At 41.6% G+C, this 10,063-nt stretch overlaps 2 protein-coding genes and 1 pseudogene across 2 annotated transcripts; 1 reads left to right on the top strand and 2 right to left on the bottom strand.

Annotated features, from left to right (window-relative positions):
• The first annotated feature begins 3,415 nt into the window (after positions 1-3,415).
• Positions 3,416-5,403, top strand: LOC117634919 (equilibrative nucleotide transporter 8). The gene is made up of 2 exons (XM_034369202.1): positions 3,416-4,214; positions 4,421-5,403. Exons 1-2 carry the CDS (start codon positions 3,707-3,709, stop codon positions 5,113-5,115), a joined length of 1,203 nt encoding a protein of 400 aa, XP_034225093.1. The 5' UTR covers positions 3,416-3,706; the 3' UTR covers positions 5,116-5,403.
• Positions 5,404-5,462: 59 nt separating this feature from the next.
• On the bottom strand, positions 5,463-7,532 carry LOC117634504 (annotated as a pseudogene).
• A 328-nt stretch (positions 7,533-7,860) lies between these two features.
• LOC117636112 lies at positions 7,861-9,510 on the bottom strand. The gene is made up of 3 exons (XM_034370575.1): positions 8,713-9,510; positions 8,360-8,532; positions 7,861-8,234 (listed from the first exon to the last, which is right to left on the bottom strand). Exons 1-3 carry the CDS (start codon positions 9,328-9,330, stop codon positions 8,078-8,080), a joined length of 948 nt encoding a protein of 315 aa, XP_034226466.1. The 5' UTR covers positions 9,331-9,510; the 3' UTR covers positions 7,861-8,077.
• Positions 9,511-10,063: the final 553 nt, after the last annotated feature.

Raw genomic sequence — 10,063 nt, 5'->3', positions numbered from 1 at the left:
AAACAGTTTAAAATTACCACCTAGGTGTACCCCTTATTTCCGTCAATCCATAATATCCGTCAATTCCTTGCATCAGCATGGGTGACACGTACTCGCAGGTCTCAGTGACACGAAGTCAGTCTGAGTCGCAACTCGCAGGATTCAGGGGACCTTAGTCTACCTAATACGCATTACTCGCTACACACAAGTTCGAGTACCAAGGAACTCGTGGGGCAATTGTCAAGCATGCTGACTAAGCCGAAGGCTACCAATAAAATCCGAAGGCAACATTTAATCTCTGGGTACAAGGTGATTTAGGAAAATATAAAATTCCTGAAGAAAATCCGATGGATAACTGAATTCCTGTAACCTTTAAAATTCTGCTACCATTTATCTGATAATTAACTAGAATTTCTTTTCTTATATTCGTTAAAGGGTATTCCACTCGGCAGCATGCAAAATAAAATATTCAAAAGCATAAAACAGCTTATAACACTAATCTTTGAATAAAATTTATTCAAGATCAAATACTGTAACTGTAACTGAATTGCTTAAATTCATTTATAAAAACAAAGAGTCCACTCACTGGTAGTTCGTGCTCGCTGGACCTCTTGAATGTCCCTCCTGCGGGTCAACTGGTGCCTAGGTGCCTGATTCAATGACCAAAATATTCTATTAATACAATATAGTATTAATTTAAAAAATCCTGACCTCCGGCTCCTAGAAGTACGTGTGTCAGATTAAAGTTATCCCTATGCCCATAAAAGCTTGGAATAGTTTAGCAGTATCTTGGGACTCAAAAAGCGCTAAAGTCCCAAAATGTCAACCCGAGATCCCGCTGGTCCATGACCTCACAATATGATCCGGAAGCCTCTAAACGGTCCAATATATCTAGGACACAAGTCCCGAGGTTTGGTCTCGATCGGACGGTCGGATTGATCACGATCGTACAATCGCACAATTTTTAAACCCTAGCCATAGGGTTCGCGATTTCGGAGTATCCGAGACTCCGATTCACGATCCATCGAATCCTACACGATTCTGAACTTGTCTAGAGTAACATATCTAAAACTGATTACGATCCAACGGCTCCACAGTATTGAACCCAGAAATCGCACAATATGGAAAATCCGTTCGATGCTCAAACGGTATCCAAATTGAGATCCGCAAATTCTTACGCGCTCGTGACAACCTAAGGATCTCATCAAGCCACAGTGCCACTTCACTACCCTCACCCACGTCCCGCCGCAAGCGCCGACAGCGCTGGGTGTCCAAAGCGATTACGTATAGCTGGAAAATCTCAAGACCACGGCTCCAAACTCCTACCCTAAGTATAACACCATATTTGGAGCCACTTTTGTTCTTGGACCTACCCCAAATATTGACCAGAAGTGGCCGAACTCGGAGGCCGAAAACCGACCAAATTTCCAATTTCAAAATCAAGCTACCTACGGTCAAAATCGATGCAATCCTACCCAACCATCAGCTAGAGCATGGAAAATAGGTAGAAATCCATACCTTACTCTTCAAATTTGGAGAAGAAATAAGGGAGAACGAGTGGTTTGAAGTTTTGGAAAAACCGACGTTATTTTTCGCAGATTTCCGAGACTGGCGAGCTGCTCACGACGGGAGAGGGCTGAGGCGTGACGGCGGGGTCGGGCCGGTCAGGTCGGTGCCGGTGTCGTGGCATGTGGTGGCCTGAACTGGTGGCTGTACAAAAATTGAACGGAGGAGGCGATGGTGCTCACGAGAGAGAGAGAGAGAAAAAAAAAATTGAGGGAGAAGAGAGAGAAGTGAGGTTTTTGTAAAAATCTGATTTTTTCAAATTACCGTTTTGCCCCTCGTGATATTTTAACCGTATTTCTTTCGTTAAAGCTCCGATTCAAGCCCATTTCGTGTCTACGGACTCGTTTCATCGTGCTCTACGCAACGGTGTGTGTGGAATTGTCAAATTCCTTCTCAGTCAAAAAGTCAACCTTTCGTTAATAAATTATTCCAATGGCAAAATTATCTTTTCTTCTTAATAAATTACCCATTAAATATTAATTTAGGTTTGAGTTATTACAATTTTAATTGCTAATCCATCTCAGCAATATGTTGGATAAATGATTGTGGTGAGCAACAAGAATATTGGGAAAATGTTCTTTTTTGAAGAAAAATAATAATAAAAAAGTTGTATGTATGTATCATCATTGTTCCTACCTAGTACATAAATATAAACGTATGGAAGTAACCGCGGCCATCTAAAATAGGCCAAAAAGAATCCCTTTTTTCGGTAAATCTGAGGCCAAGAGCTTTCCCTTTCAAGTGTTACATTATTGGCATATAGCTCATACTCTTTAATGGGACACCACTGCACTCCTTCTCTTCACTTTCTGAAAAAGTTGAAGGGTGAGTGAGATCTTCAATTCAACATTTGATAAGTAAATTTTTAGATGCTAACTCATGTGGCAGTAGTTTATTTGTTTTCATTCCGAATCCACTTTAGACTTTATTTATTCACAATAAATAACGAACTGCAACATTAATTAGCGACTCGGCGTATCTATCATTATTGATTATTGTTACCAAGCAAAGAGAATCATACGCTGTAAGCTGTGCAATATAGACTTTTGCCAGTTGCCATGGCACACCATCATCCCATATGTTCTTTTTATGTAGTGCCACTAGTGCTACTGCTCCATCAACTACGTACGACCTGCATATATGTGTAGTGCTTGTGCCTCTAAGCTGTACAGAAGCATCAATGAAAAAATTAATTCCTGACAGTAAAGAAGAAAGGAAGAGAATCAAGTTCCCAGATGGCTAATCAAAATCTTCTCCAACCAAATAATTGTGGCCACCCCAAAAATAGGCAGGCCCATCAGTCTAGAAGACAGAAACCGGTTTTGGCTCTCCTCCAGTGAATTCCCCTTTAGCCTACTTTACAAAAGTAATGACAAGACTCACAACTTAATGACAAGACTCACAACTTTGAAAACTAAACACTAAACCTGCGCATGATTAACAGTTGGTCATGATTGCATCTCTTGATTATATTCACTGTTAGGTATGGGGAGGCTTTTTTTTCAAGTTGTGGAAGTTCAAAGGGAAAACAGAATACTGGAAATCTTTAGTGCCGCTACAAGAGTCTGCAGGGCGCAGCCAATGCATGCCAGCCAGCCAGCGAGCTTATTTGAATGTACTTGTAATATCACCCACCAACCATTCATGTCCCTACTCAGCATAATTTTCCCACATCAATGAGCCTCATTTGATGCTGATTCTGGACCCATCAATCAAATCCATGAAGCAAGCAAGTAATTAGAGCTGTCAGCTACCCAACTGGCTCCAGTCTCCAGGCTCCAGCTTAGTTTGTTCAAATGGGCTCGTCTTGTGTTGTTAAACCACTAGTTGCTAAAGACAGACAGGGGATAGTAATTAATGGAAAATACTTCCCTCAAAATGACAGTTGTGTATAAGTTTTTCTTTTTGTGTTTTAGATTAATTATTTTTTGCTCATGTGTTAAACCGTGATTTATAGAAAGCCTAATTAATAATAAGCCAGAGCTGTATATTAGGAAGCCTAGCCCTGCCCAATTATGTAGCCAGAGCTTGGGATCAATCAAGCTAGGGGTTGGAGATTCCTTTCTTGTCAAAAATCACTTCACTATGCTCACTTACCGCTTAAAATGCTTGCTTTAATAAGTTCCAACGAAAGGTTGATAGGCCATCAAGAACTCAAAAAATGGAAGGTGGAGTGAAGGGTCTTGAGTATCAAGCCGAGCCAAGAGATGCATACAAAATCGCTTACATTATTCATTTCTTGCTGGGAGCAGGCAATTTGCTTCCTTGGAATGCATTTATCACAGCAGTTGATTACTTTGGCCATCTCTATCCAACCAAGCATGTTGAGAAGGTCTTCTCTGTTGCTTACATGAGTTCGTCAGTGGTAGTACTTGTTGTGATGATGAGCTGTGGGAGCTGGTGGGAGAAGATGAGCCCTAGGCTGAGACTCAACTTGGGATTTTCTCTTTTTATTCTCTCTTTAATGGTGGCTCCTGTAACAGACTGGTTTTGGTACAGTACAACTGGGTCAAGTAGTGGGAGAGCCAATGCAGGTTATGGTGTGACAGTTGCATCAGTTGTAGTGTGTGGCTTAGCTGATGGCTTGGTCGGAGGAAGCTTGATGGGATCCGCTGGAAAGCTTCCAAAAAAGTACATGCAAGCTGTTTTTGCTGGAACTGCTTCTTCAGGTACCAATTCCATGTATAAAAAAATTGCACTTTGAGTTCCTCCTTTGCTTTTTCAATCCTGCAAACTGAATATTTAATTTGGGTACTTTTTGCCTGCCAATAGTAGAAGAAGTGTATATGCTGTAAACATAGATGCATGAAAGATAAAAGCAAAGCTACAAGTAACCCCATTTTCATTTGTTAACAAATCCTCTGCTTGTTGGCAGGTGTTATAATTTCTCTTTTGAGAATTTCAACCAAGGCAATGCTTCCACAGACCCCAAAAGGTCTTAGAACAGGCGCCCACTTGTATTTTATGGTCAGCACCGTATTCCTCCTATGCTGCATCATTGGTTGCAACTTGCTGTACAGGTTAACAGTCATGCAGGAACATTGTAAACTTGTTCAAGATGAATCATTCTGCTCAAGACCGAAATTTTGGGCTGTGGCGCGAAAAGTCCCGGGGCCAGCTTTTGGGATTTTCATAATCTATACTGTGACTTTGTCAATTTTCCCAGGATTTATAGCTGAAAATCTGGAATCCAAGCTTCTTCGAGATTGGTACCCTATTTTGCTGATTACAGTGTACAACATTGCAGATTTAGTGGGTAAGTCTTTGACTGCGGTTTATCTTCTAAAGAGTATAAAAAAGGCAACATGGGCTTGCATTACCAGACTCCTATTTTATCCAGTCTTCACTGCTTGCCTCCATGGACCAATATGGCTGAAAACTGAAATTCCAATGGTTGTTCTCACATTTTTGCTTGGACTGACCAATGGGTATCTGACAAGTGTTATCATGATGATAGTTCCGAAAACTGTACCAGTTTCAGAAGCAGAGCTATCTGCCATTGTAATGGTTGTGTTCCTCGGAGTTGGGTTGGTCAGTGGTTCGGTTCTTGGCTGGTTCTGGGTCTTATGAGCCTCACTAGGTTACTTCATTCTGTATTTCATTGTTAGAAATGCTGAAACCTTGTCAATGTTATGTAAGCTTATAAAACAATTGCTAAGTTCTTAAAAGACTTGTTTCAGAAAACTCGTCTTAATGCTTTAAGCAAAATCAATCTGGAACTCTTTTCTCTGCAAAAAGAGAGAATGACAAAGGCCTAACTTGTCAAAATCGTTTGGTTGGCTGCTGAGAAGATGCAGATAAAAGAGAGGGCTAATGTGGAACTTTATGAAAGAAAATTCCAACCACTTAGGCAATTGTTTTTTCAGGATCTAGCATACTGCACACTTTTTGACAAGTTTGGTCCCTGTTAAAGAAAGCTTTTCCATTTCCATCTTTGCCTGCCAAAAGCATTTTGAATTATTAGATGTAGTTAGGTAGGCTGAACTCAGATAACTCGAACTTTTGATAACTCAACTCAAATCAAATCAAAAGTAAAAGACACGATAATCTTGGCCATATTATGCACAATTCTATCTATGAAGGTTAAATTTGTACAATCACATACATGTGGTAAATGGGACAATAAGCGAGGCTGAATTTAGGTGGCTTCTGAGAAACATAAATCATAAGCATCTTTTCTCCCTTCACCAGTGGAAACATTTCTTCTTCTTCTTGTCAAGATGTGCCAAGAGCTCTTCTTGTCGGGAAAGTGACTCCTCCAGAGCCTTCTGTGTTGCCATGAGCTCTTGCTCCAAAACATCAACCCTGCCCAAAGTATCATTCAGCATTTTCTCCTTCTCAGGTCGCATGTTCGCTTGTTTCATGCTCAAAGCGCTAACTTTCCCTTCCACGTCAGCCATGCGCTTCATGAAAGACTTGAAATCTGCATCAAAGATATTGTCAGACTGTAAAGGCGCCTGGCGTTTGCACATTGTGTCATCATCGTCACAGTGAACGGCGCTGGAGTAGAAGGTAGAATCGGTGAGCTTCTTCGGCATGTTGCTAATACGAATAATAAATGCCATAACACCACTGAAAATCCAAAGGCCGAACCCATCAGGAGATTCGCTAGCATCAGATTTGGCGACACAATCTGCTGGTTCGGAGAAGGCAAATTTGTCAAACTCTCCGTTCCCCACCACCATTCGCCTAGTTGAACCCACAGTTTTATCAGCCATTGAGGCAGAGTCCTCGTACTTGTAAGATTCTAGGCAACTTTTGGTAACGGATATGATTGGAGAGGGTTGAGTGTGCTTAATTTGATGCACGGGAGCTTGATCACCTCCCTTCTCTTCAATGACTTGAGTTCCAAGTTTCCTTGAACACTTATGACCACCATTTTGGACCATCTTCAATATCTCCTGGTCCTTCCATGGTCCCTTATCAGAACGCATACAGCCTCCTTGATCGGCACAAGTACATGTACCTCCTAAAAACTCTGGCAACTCACTAGCGTCAATTATATCAAGCAAATCGTTCTGGTACTTATTGCCAAGGACATGAATCTTCGCCGTTGTCTTGGGATCAAGGAAGGACTTCACGGTGCTCCACAACATTCGAAAACCAGCACCAGCATTGATGATAAACATGCGGTTCAAGGTCTCAGGATAATTGTCACCATCAATCTTCTGAAGCCGTGTGACAAGCTCTCTGGCAGCTTTGTTGAAATTTTTTAAGTCCCACCCCTTGCACGTCCAGGACGGTTGTACTTCGATCAATGTGCTTCTTTGCTGCAATTGAGCAAGCAGGGAACTTGACATCAAATGTTCTTTCAAACTCCCGGACATGGTATTTCACGTACCGGTCCATGGTTGTGACTTGCATTAGCTTGGTGGGATCTACTTTGCCTAGTCTCTCAATGTACACAGGCCTTCCATCTTTGTCCACTCCATGATGCCCTTGGGGATAATATTCCAGGACTTTATTGAGTTCCTTGAATTCAAAATCCTTCATAACTGTGTCAGCACCGAATCCCTTCCTCCACTGGAGCATGTCTGACCACATTTGCTTGGTTTTCTCCATATCGAATTTCCTGGCCTTCAAGAATCGAAGCATTATGTGATAATCATCGTGCTTGGAAGGAAGAAGCTCCTCCAATATGAGTGCCTGACGGAAGGCCTCAACAGACTGCAACTCCTCCGGGTCGTGCACATCACCGATTTCCACGGCGTCGGCGATGACTATACTGCTTCTTCTACTCCTTCTTGACAAAGAATTTCTCAACTTGGCAGAGGCATTCATTGCTTTTTTCTTCAACGAACCGGACAATGGTTTTGGAGATAGAGGTCCAGACATGATGTCTCGCTCGTGAGGAAATGCTTTAGTTGTCTGAGAGATGTAGGGTTGAGAGATTACCTCTGGTTAACACAATGGGGTGTTTGGAGGGCAGGGAGACGATGGGTATAAATAAACATATTTTGAATTTTGGCATCCTTAGAAAATGACGGAAGGACAGTGGGTATGCACGTTAAGGACAAACACAAAATGAGGGAGAATTGACTGTATTTTCCATTTTTAGGCTTCGATTCAGAGCTTGAGGAGGGTTATTATCAACAATCGGTGTTTAAACAGTGTTTTCCTCAAAACTCGCTTTCTAGTCTTTCCTTCTACCGTTCATGCATGGATTATTTGATCCGAACCTAACGGAACCAACTTTTCAATCCATTTCTTCAAGCTATGGTGGTGCCAAATTAAATGGAAACATTAGATAGGTCTCTTATTTGGATTGCAGATCCTGGGTTAGAATATCATGTGGGAGAGAGACAGAGACAGAGATTATGCCTTCAAAACATTCCATTTAATCACTTATTTTGATTACATTTCTTTTACAAGACATGACTAGAAAAGAACTTGAAAACAAAACCAGATCAGTCCTAGTTACACAACCCATCTCACCCCAGCACAGCAGCAGCCAAAGGATCACTAAAAAGGTTAAGAAACAGGCAGATATATATAAGTGTATAAACAAAAGGTCAGCAGTCCGAAGATATCTTTATGCAGCAGCAGCTAATGGAGGGGGTGAAGGAGGAACTCCTTGCAACAAATTGGGTGTCGATGCTCTGTTGTTGGCGCCTTCTTTCAAATCCTCCTCCTCCTCCTCATCTTCCTCAGAATCCCAAAGAAACTTAGCATAGGATGCTAGAACAAAACTGCACCATCAAAACCACAAAACTCAGTCAAAATTTTAATTCACAGAGCCCTTTTTAACAAACAAATAACAGACCAAAAAGCTTATTATTTATACTGGCAAATATTTAGACGAGATGATCCTCACCTATCATCAGGGGCCGCTTGAACGGCTTGATCAAAGTAAGTCTGAGCTCTAGGAGCATCCTTATGATTCTGCCATACCAAATCCGCAAACATTGATAGGACATTTCCATCATTTGGGTTCGCCAAAATGGCTCTCCCACAGTACTCTTCAGCCTTTTCAAAATCCCCACGAACCTGCAAGTTGAACAACGTTTCATTAGCTTCGGTGAAAGTAATTTAACCCCAGCTAATCAAAATACGTAAGATCCACAGATTAGATAAAAATTAAACATATTTTTCTGTAAAAACTATATCTTTTCTATTAAAATTAAAGATTTTGATATAAAAATCAAAGCTTTGGTATATATAACATACCTCTTTTAAAAAACGAGCATAATTGCTGAGAATCATGGGATTTCCAGGATAAGCGTCGATCATTTTCTGATAATAGATCTCAGTGTTACCACTCCCATTATTATTCGAATCCCAAAATCCTGAGCTCCCATCATCTCCACCGTCCGATCCACCACCCCCTCCGCCATTACCACCGCATATCTTGCCACCGCCTCCACCAACCCCACCCTCAACCAAAACGTCCAACAAGCCCTTGTTCTCCCTCAACCCGATCTCACACCCTTCCACCTCTGGCAATCCCAACGACACCGTTCTCCTAAACTCAGATGAAAAAGCCATTTCCATCTCCTCATCCTCCTCTCTCTCCTCGAACCCATTCAAGGGCATTTTGAATGGCTTTCTTTTGGGCGTCAGCGAGAGATCTCTAAGATCGGCCTCAGAGACCGCCCGAGTCATCTTCCTAGCCGAGTCGTTGATCGGCGACAATGTAAGAGGAGACCGCGACGAGGCCGAGAGGGCAAGGGAACGAGTTTTGGCGATTTGGGGTACCATTTCGGGTTGTTGTTCTGGAAATGATGAGTCTTTGGAGTGGGGTAGCCATGAATTTAGTACGGGCGTTGATGAGCTCCTTAGAAGCATTTTTTATTATTCTTGAAAATATGGGTCCGAGAAACCCCAAATCTCAGACTCCTTTAGAACCCTAAAATGACAGAAATTGAAATAAAAGTTCTGGAACTTGGAGGGGAAGAGAGATGAGGGTTTGAAGGAATTGAGTGTTTTGCAGGTGAGGTGAGTCGAGGTGAGGATGGAATAGAAGGAAGTCACGGGGAACATTTTATATAGGGCGATGGAGGGAAGGGTGTAAGGATGAGATCTGAGCCGTTGATCATCTGTGCATGAAGTAGAGTGATGTGAGATGGTGTAAGGCGCGTGGTCCGTTTGACAATTGGGTGTTGTATTGTTGGGACGTGTTTGGAAGTGTGGTATTTTGGCTGCGCAAGAATAGCTCAACACTCTCCCTACACACGTGTGATATCCTCCAATGAAAGTGCTTCTAAATCAGGAAAAAGAAAAGTCCCACTTAGTATGCCCCTCAAGTGGCTACATTAATTTAGGAACCTCGCATGCATTTTTGCAATTGGAATGGAAGTCAGGTCAACCATTAACTTCTTTTTCCTTCTATTTTGTTCCTCACACTCATAAATGATAGTTTTATCTAAGGAGACGGATAACAAATTCGAGAAAACCTAACTCTGGTAACAACAAAAAACTAACAATTTGTTTCTAAACAAAAAACAACTTCATGTGTGTAGGTCTACCTAAAACAAATTTAAACTAACTCTTTTAAAAAGATGATACAATCGTATTTTAA

The sequence above is a fragment of the Prunus dulcis genome, chromosome 7 (assembly GCF_902201215.1).
Source record: "Prunus dulcis chromosome 7, ALMONDv2, whole genome shotgun sequence".
NCBI classification, from domain to species: Eukaryota; Viridiplantae; Streptophyta; class Magnoliopsida; order Rosales; family Rosaceae; genus Prunus; species Prunus dulcis.
This window is presented reverse-complemented; position numbering and strand designations above follow the sequence as displayed.

Coding starts and splice junctions, on each gene's coding strand:
- LOC117634919 (XM_034369202.1), top strand. CDS start 3,707: ATGGAAGGTGGAGTGAAGGGTCTTGAGTATCAAGCCGAGCCAAGAGAT. Junction 4,215..4,420: donor TGCTGGAACTGCTTCTTCAG/GTACCAATTCCA, acceptor GCTTGTTGGCAG/GTGTTATAATTTCTCTTTTG.
- LOC117636112 (XM_034370575.1), bottom strand. CDS start 9,330: ATGCTTCTAAGGAGCTCATCAACGCCCGTACTAAATTCATGGCTACCC. Junction 8,533..8,712: donor ATGCTCGTTTTTTAAAAGAG/GTATGTTATATA, acceptor TTCAACTTGCAG/GTTCGTGGGGATTTTGAAAA. Junction 8,235..8,359: donor CAAGCGGCCCCTGATGATAG/GTGAGGATCATC, acceptor TTGATGGTGCAG/TTTTGTTCTAGCATCCTATG.